At 44.4% G+C, this 23,284-nt stretch overlaps 1 protein-coding gene across 4 annotated transcripts in view; it reads right to left on the bottom strand.

Annotated features, from left to right (window-relative positions):
* dock8 (dedicator of cytokinesis 8) overlaps window positions 1-23,284 on the bottom strand; it is a 261,176-nt gene that overhangs the window by 205,670 nt on the left and 32,222 nt on the right. For all 4 annotated transcript variants that reach the window (XM_073072099.1, XM_073072104.1, XM_073072113.1 and 1 more), the window contains exon 2: window positions 714-819. In XM_073072099.1, coding sequence (XP_072928200.1) covers window positions 714-819 — 106 coding nt within the window. The remainder of the gene's footprint in view (window positions 1-713; window positions 820-23,284) is intronic.

The raw sequence follows: 23,284 nt of genomic DNA, 5'->3' as shown, positions 1-23,284 counted from the left end.
CACAAAAAGGAGGCAATCATAATTAAGGACCATCAGAAGCAGTACAGGAGACTGAAGACACACACTCAACGTTCCAGGAACAGCTTCTTCCCCTCCCCATCAGATTTTTCAACAAACAATGAACACTACCTCACTATTTTTTCCTCTCTCTTTACACTACTTATTTAATTTAATTTTTATATATACTTCTAGTTGTAATTTACAGTTTTCTTGTAATTATTATTGTGTATTGCAATGTACTGAAGTCGCAAAATGACACACGCAAATGATAGTAAACCTAATTCTGGTTCTGAAATCTGCCACGCGTCTTTGATTCCCTCCAGCCAGCTGAATTCTATTTACTATCTTCTTCACGCTTCAGTATGCTTCACACTTACTTTACAAATAATCTTTACTTTTGTTTTGGAAACTTTCATGACCTTTATTCATTTCAAAGTTTTGTATGCTATCAGTTTGGTGAAATGAATAATTGCAGAGCTCCCACAACTGTAATTCCGCTCTACAATGGACAGATAGGTAGTTTCAAATTCTCAAGCCTATGGAAGAGATAAAAGTTCTGCATTATCTTCAGGCTTTGGACTTTGGCATGGCTTTCAGTTGCAGATTTTTACTTTGCTCAGTGTGCTAAGTTTGGTAAGAAATATCTATATTTACTGTGGTTGTCAAAATGAACAGAACACAAATGATTATAAAGTGGAAATTCCTGTACTTACTATCTGAAACGATAGAGAGCTGGAGCCAATTGTATGCCATTGGTAATTGATGGCTGCCGGGTTTGTTTGCTGCAAACACTGCCTCCTAATTTCAGCCGAGGAGTATCTGCAATTATAAAAAAGTCTTACTGTTATGTTTTGTAGCTTCAGTACATTAAATTAATTCAAAGACAACACAGGGAGTCTGGGAATGCATGTTTAACTCCATCTTTTACTTTAAGCAAGGCACGCACATATAACGTGATCGCGTGATGATGTATCTAATTAATGTATTTTTACATATAACCTATAATTTCTTATTCAAACAAACATGAATTCTTAAACCACACACACACACACACACACAGACAGAGACTCAAATATTATTGAAATATTAAATACACAACACTCATCCCTCTTAGCTAAAACTTCAGCTCAATGGCGGCTCCGCTGATGGCATGAACCTAGAGATCCATGGGTCCTGTAGTCTGGACTACCAAAGCGGAGGCTGCTTTCACAGAGCTCAAACAGCGGTTCACGACAGCTCTTATTTTGGTTGCAGCTAACCCAGACCTTCCCTTCGTCATGGAAGTGGACGCCTCGGACATCGGAGTAGGTGTAGTCTTGTCCCAACGGACACCTTTGGACAATAATCTGCACCCGTGTGCATTCATTTCCAGGCGACTATCCCCGGAAAAGGTGAATTACAACATCGGGAATAGAGAGCTGCTTGCGGTCAAGTTAGCTCTGGAGGAATGGCATCATTGGCTCAAGGAGGTCAAGAACCCTTTTCTCATATGGACAGGTCACAAGAACCTGGCTTATTTTCAGGAGGCCAAGAGAATGAATTCTTGGCAGGCCAGGTGGTCTCTTTACATTAACCATTTTAATTTCATCCTGAGTTATCAACTGAGATCTAAGAACCAGAAGCCAGGTGCCTTCTTGACAAACCCGAACGAGAAAAGCAGCCTACCACCTCTTTCCCCCAAGCCAAGGTGAGGCTGCCAATTCATTGGGGAATCGACACGCTTGTTCAAAAGACCCAGGCACAAGGGGAGATTCCTCAGGCTGGCCCTCTGGGTTGTCTGTTCATTCCTAGTCCCATCTGGTCCCAGGTTCTTCAGTGGGAACATGCATCAAGATTGATATCTCACCTGGGGATTACCAGGACCCTCGAGTTCATTAAAAGATATTAGTGGCCTGGAATGGTGAGGAAGGTCAGTCAAATAACTGCAACCATGCGAGGTGTGCACCTGAAAACAAGGAGCCCCCACCCAACCACAAGGCCTCCTTCACCCTCTGCCTGTTCCGGAAAGACCATGGGCTCACATCTCCATGGACTTTGTCATGGATCTTCTTCCTCCCAAGGGGAAGACCATTGTCGAGGTAATTGTATCGTTTTTTGAAGGCCTGCAAATTCATTGCCTTGGACAGATTTCCATCTGCACTGGAGACAGTTGAGATTATCCTGCAGTATGTCTTCAGGTCCATGGTTTTCTGGTAAACATTGTGTCGGATTGTGGTCAGCAAGTCACATTACATTTCTAGGGGGTGTTTTGCAAACTGATTGGGGCAACAGAGAGTCTTTCCTCTGGGCTTCACCCACAGTCCAACGGCCAGATGGAGTTGGTGAAACAAGATATGGAATGTGCCCTAAGACGCCTGGCCTCTGAAAGATCAAACAAGTGGAGCAACTAAATGATTTGGGCAGAGGTCGCCCACAACACTTTATGGCATTCGGTGCATGGGATGTCTCCTTTCAATGCCAATTTGAGTATTGTCCTCTGCCACTCTTCCCCGAGGAGGTAGAGGTTGAAGTTCATCCTGCTGGAGATCTCATTCGCCACTGCAAGGAGAGATGGACTAGGACAAGGGAGATTTTATTAGCTTCTACATGGAAGGCTGAAATAAAGGCTAACCGCAAGAGAAGACAGATTTGCAGCCTGGGCAACACTTCTGGCTGTGCACTCAGGAATTGCCTCTGCCAGTGGAGTCCAGGAAATAGGTGCCCAAGTTCATTGGACCCTTCAGGATTCTCAGGAAAGTACACCTTGCACCTCCTCAAGACCCTCAAGATCAATCCCACTTTCTACACTTCCAAGTTAAAGCTCCATCACCGTCAGCCCCACTGCCACCCAGGTTTGTCGATGGGGTACACGCTTTCACCATGAGAAGAATTTTGGACTCACGTACTGTTCAAGGTGTTCAGCAATGTCTCGCTGACCGGGAAGGACTCGGACTGGAGGAGAGGTGCTGGGTGCCTGAAAGAGGCATCTTGGATGCAGCTCTCATCCATGACTACCATCATCTTCTCTCTGAGCAGCTAGGGCTGTCAGGAGTCAGCCAAAGGGGAGGAGGACTTGTTATGACACACCCATCTGTGTCAGCTTCTGAGGTTTAAGCGCTCTGACTCCCCGGAGTATGGATAGCTGGCAATATCCCTTTAAAGATTCAGGACAGTCCACCTATTGCCAATCATGTTTTGGGCCGTCAAGGTTTGAGCATTTAAGGAGCACCTGAAATGAGATTTGGTGCTCAGTCGTGATCTCGTCTAGTGTTTATTTTGTGCTCAGATTCTTGAACCAGCTTGAAGTTGTATCTTGATCCTAGCCTTGGATACCCCAGCATTTGGGTGCAAACTATTCTTATCAAGGACTCTTGTCACACTAAACAAAGGAATTTTTCATTATGAACAGAGTATAGAAGTCACTGAACAAATGCCAACTTCATTAAAATTGTGAATATTGCAGTGGGGAAAGGAGGAATTGAGATATTAGATAAAAATGCATATAATGTTGATCTTAAATAAGTTGGAGTCATTCAAAAGTTAGTGAATCACCTAGTCCTTATTGGATACATCATATATTACTGAAGAGGATGGAGGAAGTGAAACAGTGACAACAAACTTACAATTCCCATTGACATTATGCAAAGAAATAACCCTATTTCAAACAGGGAGAGATAAAACCAGCCTTGCCAGTTAATCCCATATCAGTGGGTGGTAAAGAGAGGGGGTAAAGCGGCTGGTAGAGAGATGCGAGCACAACAACTTGAGACAAGGCCAAGGAGATGATTATGGACTTTAGGAAGGTGCAGGCTGAACACACCGCAAGGCACAAAGACAGCTCCTCCATGGACAGAGTCAGGAGCACCAAGTTTCTGCGACTGCACATAACGGATGATCTCACCTGATCCCTCAACACCACCTCTTTGATTAGGAAAGCATAGCAGCATCTCCACTTCCTGAGGAGATTGAGGAGAGTGAGCACCCCCTACCCCACTCCAGCCCCACTATTCTAACCAATTTTTACAAGGGTACCACCGAGAGTGCCCTGACCAGCTGATCTGATCAGTCTGGTGTGGGAATTGTAAAGCATATAACCACAAGTCCACAAGTCCCTACAAAGGATTGCGAGGACTGCTGATTCTCTCAAGTGTCTCTCTTCCATCCATCAGAGATATTTATCAGGAGTGCTGCATGTGCAGGGCCCTTAGCATTGTCAATGTCCCCTCCCATCTGTTCAACAATCTCTTTGACCCTCCCTACCACCAGGCAGGAGGTACTGTAACATTAGGACAAGAACTGGGAGGATGGGTAACAGCTTCTTCCCCCAAGCATTGGGACTATTGAACTCCCTACCACCAGGCAGGAGGTACTGTAACATTAGGACAAGAACTGGGAGGATGGGTAACAGCTTCTTCCCCCAAGCGTTAGGACTATTGAACTCCCTACCACCAGGCAGGAGGTACTGTAACATTAGGACAAGAACTGGGAGGATGGGTAACAGCTTCTTCCCCCAAGCGTTGGGACTATTGAACTCCCTGCCACCACCAAGGTCTCATCACGCATGTAATGCCAGTAGCGTTACACTGTTCCTTTTTAACTTGAGTGGCAAATCCACCTTATTATTTGTTAATTTGCCCATGGTAATATTACTTTACGTGTTATGTGTGTGAGTTGTATGTACTGTGTTGTTCTCCTTGGAAACATTGTTTCACTTGGTACACGTGTACAGTTGAATGACAATAACCTCGAACTTGAATAAGTCACAACTAGCACAAAGTTGCTTCGGGCTGAGATTGATATAGTAATGGAGAGGGTTGATGAAGGATGTATACATGGAATTTTCAAAGGCATTTATCGAAATACAGGCTTACCTGCATTACAGTCATTCAAGTGATGAAAATTTGCTCTTGTGTAACGTTTCACAAGTCATGTTCCACAAATCATTATACTAACTGGGGATTGAATGGAGTCTGTAGATTGTTCAGATCATTCTTTATTACATTTTAATAATTTCCATTTAGATCCAGGATAATCAATTTTGGAAACTATCCAAATGGTACAATTTTAGATTTTCTGTTGAGAGAGCTGCAAGTGCATTACAAATTTTTTAGTGTGTCAGAATAAACTGGTAAGGAGGTTACACTGTTATGGGATATATATAGCATTGTACAAAGGTCCAACTAATAAAGTAAATGTAGACGAGTACTTCACACCTAACGTTTAGAAAAATCATGGGAAGTGCCTCTGCTGAAGTATCAATTTAGGGACAGTGCAGTCCACAATACTGTCAACATTTTGGAGTGAATACAGAGGATTAACCGGCTGCTGGTGTCGAGGCATCCACACCAGACTTCGAGGCGAGTGGTCCCAGGTTCAAATCTGGCCGTCTCCTTGTTAAGCATCAAGCTAGCAACGTGGCCTTGTAAAAGACAGCCAAAAGAAATGCTAAGGAGACGGCAAGGTCGCATCTGATACACCACAAGGCGTGGACGTTAACAACAGAGGATTATCAGGGTAACAACAGAGATGGAGAAGCGAAGATTTTGATTTTGATCTTGTTCAAAAAAAAAATTATTTTGTGGCTCAATCTGTAGTCGGTGCACTTTTATGATTTTATTTGCATGAAAGCCCTAGCCACTATAGATGCTGAAGTAACTCCACCATAGACGGTCCCAAGCTTGGCTGCAAAAGGAGCAGGGCCGGGCCTAGGGCTAGCAACCCCATCCTGCAAAAACCCAGGAACATCAACAAAAGCTCCAAAGGCCTCACCCCTGGGAGAGGAAGGAGACACCAAGAAGATGGGCTACGCCTGAAAACAATGTGAAAGATAGCCTGGGACTGAGGACTCTGGCTAGCTACTGTTGGCGGCCTAAGCCCCAGGACGGGTGATGGGCTTAAGAAGAAGATGTTGAAATACTATCACCATAACAATCTGTCCAATAAACCTCTTTATGGGAAACACTAAGAATATGAGATAATGCTGAGTGAACAACTTGATCAAGCCATTCTATGATCAGAACAGAACTCAATATACTTTCAATTTAAATCATAAAAAGATAACACAAAGGGCCATTAATGAACAATATTTCACACGAGGAAATATTAGAACAGATTAAAGATCTAGGTCACAGATTTAAGAAGTTAAGAGGTAAAACCAGGACAGGCCAACTTTGACCTCCAGCTTCCAGTGCACTCAGACTCATAGACATTGAGCCTTTGACTTCCTCAGCAGGTGTATAAAATCATGAGGGGTATATTATTTTCCCCAGGGTTCAGGAATCAAGAACTACAGGACATAGGGGAGAGGGTAAAAGATTTTTTATAGGAACCCGTGGGGTAAGTTTTTCACTCAGAGGGTTGTCAGTACTGTATATGGAATGAGTTACCAGGAGAGGCAGTGAATACATGAACAACATTTAAAAGATACTCGGGCAGGTGCCTGGGTAGGGAAGTTTCAGAGGTATAGGGGACAAACACTGGGAAAGTGGGTCTAGATGTGAACCTTGGTCAGCATGGGTAAGTAGGGCCGAAGGGCCTGTTACCAGTCTGTATGATTCCACGCTCTATGCTAAAACACTTAAATTTGGAGAGAAAGATAAAAATATTAAGAGCAGATAAGGGATTTGAAGCTCCTCCCACTGATTAATAAGATCAAGTCTCATGCTGTCTTTAAGGAGAATGTGGATTTGGTGGCTGCGAAACAGCATTTGTCAATGAGTTGAAGATTGCCGAACCCCCAGTATCTTGCTTCAGGAAGCCACTGTTCATTCAGTATTAGTTGGTCAGGGGTGTGACAAATCATTCAGCTCTTGATAAGACAGGTCTGGACTACGCTACTGTTTAATGCAAGGGAACGTGATGTCCTTTTACACAATGTCACAGAAGAATAGCATGTAGATGAAAAAATCGGAGGAACCAAGACTGGACTGAATGAGGTCAGGAAGCAGAGGTAAAGATGTGTGAACGGGAATAGAGGGAAACTTGTCTTGGTGGTAAGATATGAGGTCAGAAGCTCAGCTCAGGGGAATACCAAGGCTCTGGTCTTCCATTTATTTAATTGGAGGAAATGTCTAGTCACACATGACAGACTGTGAAACAGACCAGTGAGCAACACAGTGAGGGACAAACAGAAGGGAAGGTAAACTGAGTATGAAGTGGATTTACCCATTAATCATTTTGTGAATCATAACTAGTCAGGATGTATTTTTAAAAAGCTCGGATAGAAAACATTTCTTTAAAAATGTAGTTATTGTAGGTTTATGAGTTCTGCTTTGCAGATTGCTTTACATTTGACAAAGTTGTTCTGCAGAGCTGGGCAGTTCTGCACCTGTGGATTGACTGTTGGTTAATTAGGTATTGTAACATTTCGTTGTAACTGACTATGAAATTAAACATCTGAGTCAAGATACGCCTTAAGGTAATAGTTCCTACTTACAGCCAAGACCCACTGTTTCTAATCCCTGCATGCAAAACGCTAGTTGAATATGATGAAACACTAATTGGTTTTTGTTTTGTCAACAATGACCATAATTTTGCAAAAAAAATGCAATTTGTTAAAACAAATTATTTCATGTAAAGTTAATTATGTATGAATCATGATAAGCACAGATCTGAGCAAGTACCACAAATTTGATGACAACGTTGCACAAACTGGATTATACTCCCAAGTTTTTGCTTCAGCTTTCCACTTTACACCACTTCCTACTCTCCTGACCTGATTCTTCAAATGCGAAATACTTTCTTCTCACTGAATCTCACTACCATTGTTATGTCTGTAAATACCTTTCCCAGCTTCAGGGATTTCCTGTTGCCCTTATTTAAAAATTGCATGCAAGTTTCAAACATTTCAATTTCCTAAATCTAAATGTCTTAAAATGAGTTTTATTTGTCACAGTGACAAAAGAACAATCATTCAATCACTCAAACCAGTTAGCACAGATTTAAAAATGCTGCTGAATTGGCTGAGGTTCCTGAATAATTTCTGCCCTCAACATATATCAAAGATTGATCCCTGGATTATTCAAACAACAACACACACAAAATGCTGGTGGATTTCCTCATGTTTGATCCCTGGATTAGAGGAAGTGCCACAGTTTAGCTATTTCATAATGAGTTGAAATCTGTGCCAAAACACCACAATTAATTTGTTTGAAGATTACGCATAAATAATAGTATTGTCATAGAATAAAATGGCATGAAGAAAGTGTTGACTTTAATGCTCTGCATTACATACGTCTTATTCATGAAAAGATAAATCTACGTCAGAGTTCCGTTAACAGCAGCTGCAGGTGAGCACACCAAGCTCCCACATAGCAGAAGATGCCTACCAGCCATGCTGGTTTCTGCCCGCAAGTAAGGCATCGGGTGAAATTACAACTTTGCACAGTGTAGAATCAGCTCTTTGGAAAATACCCTGCCTGACTCTCCTTTCTATTGAGCACTGGGGGCGATTCAAAATTGTCTGAAGAACACAAATATCTCTTTCCAGACAAGGAGGGAATTTATTTCCATTCCTAATTTGTGGGACTCAGATCAAATGATTGGTCCATCAACTGTCAGAAATGGTGGAACTGCCTTCTTATACAATTTTGCTGTAAACCTTCAGAATAGATTGTCACACGTTTTCCAGCTGAGAGAGGAATAAAAGTGCAGGCCCTCCTCAGGTTATGAGCACCCAACTTACAGAGAGCTCATAGGAATGAGCGCTTGAGAGACTGGTGTGACGGATTTGCCGGCTGCCGTGAGTCTGCAGGCATCTTCAATTTTTCTGTTTTTGAGTTCAGCACCCTACTTTATCGACATGTTGTCCTTGTTTGGTCTATTCTATATGTTGCCTGGTTGCTGCATTTCCAACTTGTGAACAGTTCGGTTTACAAACACTTCTCTGTAACAGAACCCTGTCCTAGCCTAGGCAAGATGCCTGTAATTAACAGTACTGACAGAATTGTTGGGAATAACATTGTCAGGGCATTCGATCTTTTATCATTTGAAACAAATTGTGAATTAGGAACTTTGACTTTTTATTTTTACATACACAGCATATCTTAAGAATACCTGACTTTTTGACTCCCTCCAAAAATTTAGTTGCAGACTAGTCTTAGAATGAACTTAACAAAAAGGTCATAGACTCAGCTCCATCATGAATGCAACTATCCTACCGTTGAAGACATCTTCAAGAGGTGGTGTCTCAAGAACAAATAAGAGAAAATCTGCAGATGCTGGAAATCCAAGCAACACACACAAAATGCTGGAGGAACTCAGCAGGCCAGGCAGCATCTATGGAAGAGAGTACAGTTGATGTTTCAGGCCGAGACCCTTCAGCAGGACTGGTAGGTAGGAAGGGGCTGAACTAGGGAGAATAAAACAGAGCCATGGCATGCAAGTATGAATTCAGTGGGGTAGGAACAAGCTGAAACAATGGGTCTACCTGGACAACCGAGTTTGTGGATCTTGAGTAGAAGGTAGAAACGAGAGGTGCAGGGTGTGGGAACTATGACGTTGGCGGCAGTGATTGGGAGAACCCCAGAGTTCATAAGATTGGTGATGGTGTGGGAGACAATGGCCTGGTGCTCCTTCGTGTGATCCTATTCAAGCGGTCAGTAAGTTGGCGCTAGGCTGCAGCAAGGTAGAGGTCAGAACACCAGACTACTACAGCAGCCCCCTTATCTGCGGGTTTGACGGTGAGGTTAGGATTAGTGTGGAGAGAGAGTGAGAACAGTGCGTTCAGAAGGAGTGAGGGTGGAATAGGAGAGAAGAGTGTTGAAGTCGAGACGGTTGATGTCCTGTCGGCAGCTGGCAATGAAAAGATCCAGAGCAGGCAGAAGACCAGGGAGGGGTGTCCAGGAAGAGGAGGAGGGTTGAAGATGGGAGGAGGTGGTCATCGGTGTGAGGTGGAGAGTCCTTGCCAAAGAAATAGTCTCAGAGATGGAGGAAGAAGAGCTCAGCGTTGTGGCGGGTGTGGAGCTCACTGAAATGTGGATGCAAGGGACAAAGGTGAAAGGCCCTGACTGAGGACAGTTTTCTGAATGATCCATGAACCAATGTACAGTACTCCGTTATTCTTTGTATGCACTATTTATTTAGTAACATAGTAATTTTATGTCTTGCACTGTACTGTTACTACAAAACTGCAAATTTCCTGACAAATGTCAATACCCTTGTCTATAGATGATTAGAGTCAAACTATAAACTATTTCTAATTTATTCTGCCTTAATCTCTGAGAATTTGTTCTATTAATGATAGCTCTACTCAAGCACTGTTAGTACCATATTTTCATTACTTAAAAATTCTTTAATATATTGAGGGTTCATAGACCTTGTTAGCAAGTTAAATACCATTTTCTGTGTATGCATTAGAAACCTGGTCATTTTTCAATACCATTGAAAGCACCCTACCTGGATGCATTACGACTTGGTACGTCAATTGTTCTCTCAAGAACTGCAGAGAGCTGTAGCCACAACTCAGCACGTGACAGAAACCTGTCTACTCTCCATGGGCTCTGTCCGCCTACATTTCTCACTATCTCAGTAAAGCAACCAGTATAATCACAAACCCCACTCAGCCTGGAAATTCTCTCTCCACCTTCGCATTAGGCAGCAGATACAGAAGCCTGAAAGTATGTATCACCAGCTGAAGGTCAACTTCTATTCTGCAGCTATAAAACTATCGAATGGACGTCTTTATGATAAGATGGACTCCTGACTTCACAATCTACCTTGTTATGAACCTGCATTTCATTGCTATCTTGTGCTGCAATTTCTTTGTAGCGTTTACACTTTATGCTGCATTCTGTTACCCTTTTATCTTGTACCATTTCAAAGCACTTTTGTAATGAATTGATCTGTACAGACAGTATGCAAGACAAGTTCTTCACCGTACCTCAGAACACGTGACAATAATAAACCGATTTACCAGTTTTATATTGGAGGCATGGAATTGAGGAGATGCATCTGGGAGGAGAGACATGGGAATGTTGGGCTTAAGGGCCTGTTTCCATGACTCTATGGTCTGTAGAAGAATTTCATTTGGAGAAGGCATGGGGCAAAAAGAGACATAGAAGCCCTGCAGGAGGCATTTTGCTTTTGGCAATGGCATTGATACTGAGACATAGCCTGAACATACAGGAAGAATGGCGAAGAGAGCTGGCACTGAAACCTAAGCACTAAACAGTACGACAACAGCTTTCTTTTCAACCAAATTTATGTAAAATTGTTCAGTACCAGAAGTTCATTTCATTGTTCTTTTCACACCTTCCACAGTAACTTGAAGAGGTGTAGTAGTAGTAGGCCTCCATTAGTCTCGATAGACCATGGATTTGCGCCTTGGAAAGTTTCCAGGGCGCAAGCCTGGGCAAGGTTTTTTTTTTATGGAAGACCGGAAATTGCCCAAGCTGCAAGTCTCCCCTCTCCACGCCACTGATGTTGTCCAAGGGAAGGGCATTAGGCACTGGTGTCGTCCCAGAGCAATGTGTGGTTGAGTGCCTTGCTCAAGGCCACACACGCAGCCTCAGCCAAGGCTCTAGGGACTAGCGACCTTCAGATCACTAGACGAACGCCTTAACCACTTGGCCATGCGCCAACACTTGAAGGGGTGTAACCTGTGACTTTCTAACTATTTAGCTGCACGTGAAGAGCTTACGTGGCAAATCTCTTTTTTTAAAAAAAATTTTTATTAGTTTTTCAAAACATTTTACAAAATTAAAAACCCCAAATCCCAATGAGGAGCATTAATACAGTGCAAGATTAAGCATACAATAACAATATGCTACAAAGGAAGAGAATTTAACAAAAAAGCACCTAAATTAAAGACAAGTGAGCTTAGTGTCCTCCCCAAGCCCCACAACACAAGAAAAAAACAACAACAACTCCAGACCAACCACCACACAGTATAAAGAGTATAAGTCAGGACAGTCAAGCTCCCAGACTGTGAATACACTTAGCAACAGAGGATAATAATGCCTACTACCAGAAAAAAAAGGGAGCTGAAAGCAAGGGACCGAAAAGAAGAAAAAAAAGAAAAAAAAAACCCTAGTCAAGAGGAAGGTTATGAAAGTACTCGATAAAAGGTCCCCAGACCTTATGGATCTTTAGATCCGAATTAAGAACTGAATAATGAATTTTTTCGAGGTCCAAGCAGGCCATAATGTCGTTAAGCCATTGCGCATGAGTGGGTGGGGCAACATCTCTCCATCTAAGGAGGATCAAGCGTCTTGCCAGGAGAGAGGCAAAGGATAGTATTCGGCATTTGGTCGGACCCAGACATAAATCTGTCTCGCCCCAAAAACCGAACAGAGCAATTAAGGGGTTAGGTTCTAGGTGCTGATTCAGAATACCCGATAATGTAGTGAAGATATCTTTCCAGAATTTCTCCAAGCTAGGACAGAACCAGTACATATGGATGAGAGAGGCCACGCCCCTCTTGCATTTATCACAGAGCGGACTAATGCCAGGGTAGAATCGAGATAGTTTAGATTTAGACATATGGGCTCTATGAACAATCTTAAACTGTAAAAGGCAATGGCGAGCACAAAGGGAGGTTGAGTTAACCGATTTGAGAACTGAGTCCCAGCTCTCCTCGGATAAGGAGATATTTAAATCCTGCTCCCAGGCCATTTTAATTTTATCCACAGGGGCCCGTCGTAAGGCTGCTAGTTTATCTCGGATAATTGAAATTAAACCTTTACCTAGTGGATTAATGGAAAGAAATAGGTCCATAGCATTTTTCGCAGGCATTTCAGGAAAGTTAGGAATTAAAGGAGTAGTAAAGTGTCGGATTTGGAGATATCTGAAAAAGTGAGCGTTAGGCAGGTTGAACTTAACGGAGAGCTGCTGAAAAGGAGCGAAGCGATTATCAATAAAGAGATCTTCAAAATGTCTAGTGCCCTTCCTGTACCAAACATGGAATGCTGAATCATACGTAGTAGGCAAAAAAAGGTGATTATGTGCGACAGGGCTAGAAACGGAAAACCCCTGGAAACCATAGCATTTCCTGAACTGAACCCATATACGCAAAGTGTGTCTAACAAGAGGATTAGCTATTGATCTGGGCAGACTGCTCGGGAGTGCAGAGCCAAGAAGTGCAGATATAGATAATTCTTTAGTGGAGCTCAACTCCATTGCCACCCAGTTAGGGCACTCGGGTTGACCATGGAAGAAAGACCAGAAGGTAGCACAACGTATATTAGCTGCCCAGTAATATAAGCGAAAGTTAGGTAAAGCCATGCCACCCTCTTTTTTAGATTTTTGGAGGTGGATTTTATTAATTCTAGAGCGCTTATTCTGCCACAGATATGACAAAATAATAGAGTCTAAGGAATCAAAAAAAGATTTAGGAATAAAAATTGGGATAGATTGAAATAAGTATAAAAATTTGGGGAGAACATACATTTTAACAACATTAATACGACCTACCAAGGACATAGATAGAGGTGACCATTGTACCAGACTCTGTTTTATAGCATATGAAAGATTGACAAAGTTTTCACGAAAGAGATCTTTAAACTTCCTTGTGACTGTAATTCCAAGATAAGTAAATTGATTATGGACTACTTTAAAAGGGAGATCACGAAATATTAGTTCTTGTGCTTCTTTATTAATTGGGAAAAGTTCACTCTTATGTAAGTTGAGTTTATAGCCAGAGATCTGGCTAAACTGGTCAAGAAGTGAAAACATTAGAGGTAAGGATGTAGACGGATTTGAGAGAAAGAGTAATAAGTCATCAGCATAGAGAGAAACTTTATGCTCAACACCCCCTCTCCAAATCCCGGTCAATTCAGGACAATTTCGAAATGCTATCGCCAGAGGTTCTATAGCCAAATCAAAGAGAAAGGGACTTAAGGGGCATCCCTGACGGGTGCCACGTTTGAGATTAAATACTTGGGATTTCTGAAAATTAGTTAGAACAGAAGCAGTAGGACACAGGTACAGCAATTGGATCCAAGAGATGAAACTTTGGCCAAGGTCAAATTTTTCTAAGACTGCAAAAAGGTAGTTCCACTCTATACGGTCAAATGCTTTCTCCGCATCAAGGGAGATAACACATTCAGGAGTCCCAGTTGGAACTGAGTATAAAATATTAAATAGACGCCGAATGTTAAAAAAAGGGAGACGATTTTTAATAAAGCCTGTTTGGTCATCAGAGATAATGGAGGGAATAACGGTTTCTAATCTATGAGCCAACACTTTAGCTAAGATCTTTACATCAACATTAAGCAGAGAGATCGGCCTGTACGAGGAACACTCTGTTGGGTCTTTGCCCTTTTTTAAAAGAAGAATAATAGATGCCTCATTGAAAGAGGGTGGCAATTTGCCATAATTAACCGAGTCAGATAATACTGAAAGTAACTGAGGAGAAAGAAGTGAAGAGAATGATTTATAAAATTCCACAGGGAACCCATCAGGTCCAGGAGATTTCCCTGAGGACAGTGCAGAAATTGCAAAAGATATTTCTTCTGGTGATATAGGCACATTGAGTTTGGCTTTGAAATCAGATGAAAGTGAGGGGATATTCAGATTCTGTAAAAATTGATCCACAGAGATATTGTCATTCAGGGATTCAGAGGAATAAAGCCGAGAATAAAAAATTTTAAATGCGTCATTATTTTCTAAATGATCTGATGTAAAGTCTCCGTTCTCCTTCCGGATCTTTGTAATATGTTGTTTGGCTTTGGAATGCCTCAGCTGATTGGCTAGGAATTTACCAGACTTATCCCCATGAATGTAAAAGTGGCTCTTGCTTTCGAGAAGTTGGCGTTCGACAGGTTGAGTGGACAGAAGGTTAAATTTAGTTTGGAGTTCAACGCGCTTCTTGTATAATTCATGGTTCTTAGTTTGGGCATATATTTGATCCAAATCTTTAATCTGGTTAATGAGGTCTGCTCGATCTGCATGGGATCTTCTATTGAGATTTGCTGTGTAAGAGATTATTTGACCCCTCAGATATGCTTTCATGGCATCCCAGACAATCTGGGATGGCACTTCAGGTGATGTATTAGTGTTAAAATAAAAGGTTATCTGGTCCTTAATAAATTTTACGAAATCATCATCCGATAATAAAGTTGAATCGAACCGCCAGTGTTTGTTCCTCTGAGGGAGACCAGGAAAGTTCAGAGAGAGGGTAATTGGGGCATGGTCAGAAATCAGTATACTCTGATAGTCACAAGAGTGGGCAAATGGGATAAGTTGGTTATCGAGTAAGAAATAGTCAATTCTAGTGAAGGTATGGTGAACATGTGAGAAAAAAGAATAATCTCTCTCCGTAGGATGGAGGAAATGCCATATATCAGAGATACCAAAATTAGAGAGAAACGATTGAATAGCTAAGGCAGATTTAGTAGGTGATCTGGTAACAGAGGACGATCGGTCCAGCTTAGGATCCAACCAACAGTTGAAGTCACCACCCAGTATAAGAGAGTATGAGTTTAAGTCTGGTAGTGAGGAAAAAAACCGTTCAAAAAAGTTAACATCATCAAAGTTGGGGGCATACAGGTTTGCTAGTGCAACTTTAGTGTTATATAGTTTACCAGAAACAATAATAAAACGGCCATTTGTATCAGATATTTTATTATGGAGTTCAAAAGGAATATTTGAATTAATAAGAATGGAAACTCCCCTAGCTTTAGCGGCAAAGGATGAATGAAAATGCTGACCCGCCCACTTTGACAGAAACCGGGAGTTATCAAAACAACGAATATGAGTTTCTTGGAGGAAAGCAATGTCAGCTTTGAGTTGTTTAATATGTGAGAATATCTTCCTCCTTTTAACAGGGTGGTTCAATCCCTTTACATTCCAGCTCACGAATTTAAGTGCACTAGCCATTATCAATTACTAATGCATAAAAGGCAGCAGGCATATAAAAAGTCAAGCAGTACAATAGCAGTCTGGGAGCAGAGATGTAAACATAGATTTGTAAGGTCAAAATATAAACATGTCCTAAGCAATAAAGAGATGTTGGAACTGGAAAACCCACCCCAGCCGCACAACCCAAAATTAGACGGCTACCAAAACAAGTAGCTAACTCTACCAAAAAAATTAACCCAAATACAACTTCCAGATGTGTCATTAACAACAGTTCCGTATAAATACTATAGCAAATAATAACTAGTTTATGCACTAGAAAACATAACTACAGATTAGAACACCTTCTGCAGAAATATAAAACTTAATACAGAGAAAATCGGAAGAAAACCAAAACTAACCTACCCGCGAAAAATTATAGAAGAATAAAGTAAGAGAAAGGGGAAAAAAAAGGTAAGAAGGAAAAAGAAAAAAGAGGAAGGGGAAAATTATAAATTCAAGACGAGTATTTATCAACCATTTACAGAGAAGAAAAAAATTCAGAGATTAGAAAAAAGGGGTGAAGAAAAGAAAAAGATAAATAAATAAATATTTAAAACAAAGGAAAAATAAATCAGCAGTTGAACTGTGAACCGACAAACAGGGAGGCCTTCACTAAAGACTTCGAACCTCCAAAACACGTTAGAGTTAGTTGTAGAACTCTGTAGGTAAAGTTATACAAGAATAAAAATAGATTACACACACACCAAATCCCGGGAGAGATTGTCAACAGCCCTTAAAGTTACAATGAATAATGTCCGAGTGATTCAAGTGAATTCCGAGTCCAGAGAAAGTAATTTTACTACGAGGAGTACTTATCCACCATTTTAGGAGGTCCGATCAGATTCCGAAGATGACTGGATAGCCGGAAGACTTGCTACAAACGCTTCAGCTTCCTTCGCTGATTTGAACCACTTGTATTTCCCGGTATTAAGCTTGATTCGTAGATCAGCAGGGTTACGAAGGGAAGGTTTGAAACCACGATCAAAAAGCATTTTCATTGCGCCTTTAAACTCAGCACGCATCTTTAAGGTCTGGGGTGCAAAATCTTCCACAAAGCGAATGGTTGTATCCTTGAAAGGAAGCGACCCCCTGCGACGCGTCTCTACAATCAGACTGTGTACGTGGCAAATCTCAACAAGCTTTACTTACACATTAAATAACCTGAATAAGAGGTCATTTGACCAATCCTACAACTTTGTGACCTGTTGCATTACTCCATCTCTTCACCTGCTGTAACTTTGTAAAGTCTAGGCAGAATTTTGAAATTTCTAAAGAGCCAAAACAAAATCCTCATTGAAAGACTTATTACTTTCGTACTCCATGCCCTTTGTAATAATAATCAACATTCATTTGCCTCTCTGAGTACTCACTGCATGTCACAGAGTCATTGAGTCCAAAAGCACAAAAAGGCTTCTAGCCCACCATGTTCATGCTGACCATGTGCCCACCTACACTAATCCCATTTTCCAGCACTTGGCCTGCAGCTTTGATGATTACATGTTGTGAGGCTATTCACCTGTACCACCACTCAGGAATTGCATTCCAGCTTGGATATGCTAGTTTCTTGGTTAATAGTTGAATCTTCTTTAGAATCAGAATCGTGTTTATTTATCACTGACATAAGTCATGAAACGTTGTTTTGTTGCAACAGTGCACTGCAGGCATAACAAATTACTATCAGTTACAGTAAAAATAAATAATAGCAAAGAGGAATAAGCAAGTTAGTGTTTATGGGTGTTCAAACATTTGATGGCAGAGGGAAAGAAGTTATTCCTAAAACATTGACTTTGGATCCTGTACCCCATCCCTGATGCTGATAATAAGCAGAGGGCATATCCCACAGATGGTGAGGGCCCTTAATGATCCATGTCACCTTTTTAAAGAGCTGTCTTTGGAAGATGTCTCCGATGGTGGAGAGACTTCTGACTGCGATAGGACTGGCCGAGTCTACAATCCTTTGAAGCCTCTTACGATCTTGTGCATTGGTGCTCCCGCACCAGATGGTGATGTAACCAGTCAGAAAAATCTCCATGGTACATCAGCAGAAATTTGCTAGAATCCTTCAGTGACATACCAAATCCCTTCAGACTCCTAATGAAGTACAGCTGCTGGTGTGCCTTTGTTGAGATTACATCAGTATGGTTGTCCCAGTATAGATCCTGTGAGATGCTGACAGCCAGGAACTTGAAACTGCTCACCCTTTCCAATGCTGACCCGTCAATGAGGATTTGCGTGTGTTCCCCAACTTCCTCTTTGTGAAGACCACAATCAATTCCTTGCACTTGCTGATGTTGAGTGCAAGGTTCACTCAATTAATGAGTAAATCTATTTTTTCTGTACTTTCTCACATACAAGTTTTTGAGTAACTCTACATGCATGATTACATGATGTTTGAGTTTTAAACACAATGGTTTTAAATATGATGCTCAGTGGGAACAAGAAGCTAGTCTAGCTTTTTACATATATAATGCTAACAAGTAATATCTGGAGTCTGTTAATAAAAATTAAATGGTTAGAGCTTATGGTTTTCTAATCTTAAAGCAGAGTAGGGAGGAGTGGGTACATTTTGAGCAATTAGGCATAATCTTTTGTCTGACAGTCCAGTTCTGTTGCATTAATAATGAATTGGCTCATCATCTTTGGTTCTCCTAAAGGTGCTGCAACATTTATTGGACTCCTCTCCAGTGATCAAAGAGATAAAGAATAACATTATTTGGCACACCTACGTCAAAACATCAAAACTTACAGAGAAGCAACATATCAAATCAGCAAGAGTTGTCACATCACGGTTCCGGTATCAGCATAGCATGCCCAAACTCTCTAATCCTAAACATACCTCTTTGCAATGTGGGAGGAAACTCAGATGGTCATGTAGAAATATGCCATTGAACAAGAGAATGTACAAATTCCTTACAAACAGCAGTGGAAATTGAACCCCAACAGGCGATGGCTGGCGCTGTAATAGTGTTATGCTAACCAGTACACTGCTGTTCTGCCAGACCTTGATCCAGAGCAAAACAAAATGCACAAAATATTTTATATACTAAATTTTACATTAGTCCAGCATTAATGTACACAATAGCCATCTTCCTAATACATTAACCATCAGACGAATCACAATCACAGTCTATGAATATGAGGGAATGTTAGCATCTTGACTCAGTCTGCAAGGTCTTCATATGCATGTTTCCCAGACAGACTATCGCAACAATAAGGAAATGGAAGTATGGTGCAGTGACTACTAAATTACAGTAGGCCAATGGACAATGAAGGCAGTGTGTTCAAGCTTGGAGAAACCCAAGGCCATCTTATTTCTATACAAGGAAATGCTCTCAAAGAAACAAGTGCAACTATTTTGTACTATTTCAGGGAAATACCAAAACATGACAAGGTCCCTCCCGCAAACTCTTACTTGGCTATGTTCTTAACTTTACTTTAAAATGGCACGTGTCTAACTTAGCATTTTGTAAAGGTACTCATGCTGTTTCACATGAGTTGCTTTTATAAGATTCACCAATGCCACTATAGACATACTTCATGTCTGAAATTTTACTTTTAATCATAAAGTTGAAGAAATATTGTATTAGATGCCTGATTTTCCATTCCTTTGAAATCTGGCAAAATTGGCATGCAAATTAGGATGCTGATCTGTCACTCCCTGGTAGTAAATTGGAGAGTATTGTGGCGACCCAATTACTAGCACACTCGAACCGGCTGACAATTAGCCAGCGTGCAGGCACAAAGGCTAGGTCCGGAACAAAGGGAGAAAGCCTGAGGCGATGTCAGTACGTGCCTCTCGAGCCATCCGGCGGGGGAGAGAGAGTTTAAAGCAAGACTGTGAAGTTGGAATAAACTTTATCTTTGACTGCAGTTTACCGACTCCGTGTCGTTATTTTAGCGCTGCGTGTAGCACACCGCTACAATTGGTGACCCCGACGGTCCAAACGTTTTTGGACCGGAGATGAACGACGCCGCATCTGTTCATGCGGTTTCCTTGAAACTGCCAAGCTTCTGGATGCTGCGACCTCACCTATGGTTCCAGCAAGCAGAAGCCCAATTCCACGTTCGGCAGATAACCTCAGAGGACACCCGTTACTACTACGTGGTGAGCTCCCTCGACCAGGACACAGCGGCCCAGGTTGCGGAGTTCGTACAGTCTCCCCCGGCGGACGGCAAGTACACGGAATTCAAAGCCCTGCTCATAAGGACTTTCGGGCTCTCCCGCCGCGAGCGAGCTGCCCGCTTACTGCACCTGGATGGCTTGAGAGACAGGCCTCCATCAGCTTTAATGAATGAGATGTTGTCTCTGGCCGACGGACACACACCTTGCCTCATGTTTGAGCAGGCATTCCTGGAGCAGCTGCCCGAGGACATACGCCTGCTGCTGTCCGACGCAGATTTCAGCGACCCCCGGAAGGTGACAGCCCGGGCGGACTTGCTGTGGAACGCCAAGAAGGTGAGTGGGGCGTCCATCTCACTGATCACCCGGCCACGCTCCCAGCAGCAAACCAGTCCAGGCCCGGCTGCAGAGCCCGCTAAACCCAGAGGCCAGGGTGTGGAGCCCAACGGGCAATGGTGTTTCTACCACCAGCGGTGGGGCGCAGAAGCCCGCTGTTGTCGCCTGCCCTGCCAGTTCCCGGGAAACGCCAGGGCCAGCCATCGGGATAGCCTCCTGTATGTGTGGGACAGCAGGTCGGGACGCCGGTTTTTGGTCGACACCGGTGCCGAGATCAGCGTCTTACCTCCGACGAGTTATGACACCCGCAGCAGGGCGCCGGGTCCCCCCCGCGGGCCGTGAACGGGAGCACAATAAGGACTTATGGCACCCGTCCGGTGCAGCTATGTTTCGGCTCCAGCCAGTTCACGTGGGACTTCACACTGGCCGCCGTAGCCCAACCGCTTCTGGGTGCGGATTTCTTGCGGGCTCACAGCCTACTGGTCGACCTGCCCAGGAAGAGACTGGTTCACGCCGAGACCTTTCAGACGTTCTCCCTGGGTGCAGCCCAGTTGCCAGCCCCTCACCTTGGCTCCATCACGCTGTCCGACAACGACTTCACCAGGGTCCTGGCGGATTTCCCATTGGTTCTGGCACCGCAGTTCGCGGCAGCCATGCCCCGACATGGCGTACAGCACCACATCCCGACCCAGGGACCACCCCTCCACGCCCGTGCTCGGCGGCTTCCCCCGGACAAGCTCCGACTGGCGAAGGAGGAGTTCAAGAGGATGGAGGAATTGGGGATCATCTGGCGGTCCGACAGCCCATGGGCCTCCCCCCTGCACATGGTGCCCAAAGCGACAGGGGGCTGGAGACCATGCGGCGACTACCGCAGGCTGAACGAGTCTACAACACCGGACCGCTACCCTGTGCCGCACATTCAGGACTTTGCAGCAAACCTGCACTGCGCACAGAGCTTCTCCAAGGTAGACCTCATCCGCGGATACCATCAAACCCCGATGCATCCAGACGACGTCCCCAAAACGGCTCTCATCACCCCGTTCGGCCTTTTTGAGTTCCTCTGCATGCCGTTCGGCCTGAAGAATGCCGCACAGACGTTCCAGCGGTTGATGGACACGGTGGGACGCGACCTGGACTTCGCATTCATCTATTTGGACGACATCCTCATAGCCAGCAGCAGTCGTCAGGAGCATCTGTCCCACCTCCGACAACTCTATGCCCGGCTGAGTGACTACGGTCTAACAATCAACCTGGCCAAATGCCAGTTCGGGCTCGACACCATTGACTTCCTGGGCCACAGGATTACCACAGACGGGGCAACCCCTCTGCCCGCTAAGGTAGATGCGGTCCGCCATTTCCCCCGACCCACCACGATCAAAGGCCTTCAGGAATTCGTAGGTATGGTCAATTTCTACCACCGCTTCCTCCCTTCAGCTGCCCGGATCATGCGCCCCCTGTTCGCCTTGCTGTCCGGTCCGGGCAAGGACATTACCTGGGACGAGGTGTCCGCCGCCGCTTTCATTCAAACGAAGGATGCCTTGGTGAACACCGCGATGCTAGTTCACCCCAGAATGGACGTCCCTACCGCCCTCACAGTGGACGCATCTAATACGGCAGTCGGTGGGGTACTGGAGCAGCTCATCGCGGGCCGCTGGCAACCCCTGGCGTTTTTCAGCAAACACCTGCTGGCCACCCGAGCTCAAGTACAGTGCTTTCGACCGGGAGCTGTTGGCGCTATACCTGGCAATCCGGCATTTCAGGTACTTCTTAGAAGGTAGGCCCTTCACTGCATTCACGGACCACAAACCGCTTAGCTTTACATTCACAAAGGTGTCCGATCCCTGGTCGTCCCGCCAGCAGTGCCATCTGTCCTACATCTCTGAATACACGACGGACGTCCGGCACGTCTCAGGTAAGGACAATGTCGTGGCGGATGCGCTCTCTCGCCCTAACATTCATGCCCTTTCCCAAGGGGTAGACTTTGAGGCGCTGGCAGAGGCACAGCAGGCAGATGAGGAGATCCCGAGTTACAGGACCGCAGTCTCCGGTTTGCAGCTCTGGGACCTCCCCGTAGGCCCAGGTGAGAGGACCCTACTCTGTGACGTCGCCACCGGCCAGCCCCGTCCCGTCGTCCCGCCACCTTGGCGACAACGTGTTTTCGACTCCATTCATAACTTGGCGCACCCCTCCATCCGCACTACCGTCCGGATGGTCTCCAGCAGGTTTGTGAATGGGTCAGAATGTGCATGCACTGCCAGACGGCCAAGGTGCAGCGACACACCAAGGCCCCGCCACAGCAGTTCCACCCCACCCACCAGCGTTTCGACCACATTCATGTGGATATCGTGGGCCCCCTGCCAGTGTCGCGCGGAGCGCGGCACCTCCTGACTATCGTGGACCGGTTCACAAGATGGCCAGAGGTGGTCCCGCTCACCGACACCACCTCTGAATCTTGCGCCCGGGCACTGATCGCCACCTGGGTGTCCCGCTTTGGTGTACCGGCCCACATTTCCTCCGACAGATGCGCCCAGTTCACCTCCAGCCTGTGGTCAGCGATGGCCAGCCTGTTGGGGACTCAGCTGCACCACACCACTGCCTACCACCCACAGTCGAAAGGACTGGTGGAGCGTTTCCACCGTCACCTGAAGTCGGCTCTCATTGCCCGCCTGCGAGGAGCTAACTGGGTGGACGAGCTTCCCTGGGTCCTACTCGGCATCCGCACGGCGCCCAAAGACGATCTGCACGCTTCGTCGGCCGAGTTGGTGCACGGCGCACCCCTGGTCATTCCCGGGGAGTTCATACCAGCCCCAAGGGGGCGAGAGGAAGAACCCGCAGCAGTCCTGGGCAGACCACGCGAGAGGCTCGGTGCCTTGGCCCCCATACCCACTTCGCAGCATGGGCAGCACCCGACCTGCGTACCCAAAGACCTGCAGAACTGTAAGTTTGTGTTTGTACGACGGGGCGGGCATCGGCCACTGCTGCAACGGCCCTATGAGGGGCCGTTTACGGTGC

This window comes from Hemitrygon akajei, chromosome 2, assembly GCF_048418815.1.
Source record: "Hemitrygon akajei chromosome 2, sHemAka1.3, whole genome shotgun sequence".
NCBI classification, from domain to species: Eukaryota; Metazoa; Chordata; class Chondrichthyes; order Myliobatiformes; family Dasyatidae; genus Hemitrygon; species Hemitrygon akajei.
Note: the sequence above shows the minus strand (reverse complement) of the source record. Positions and strands in the feature narration are given on the sequence as shown.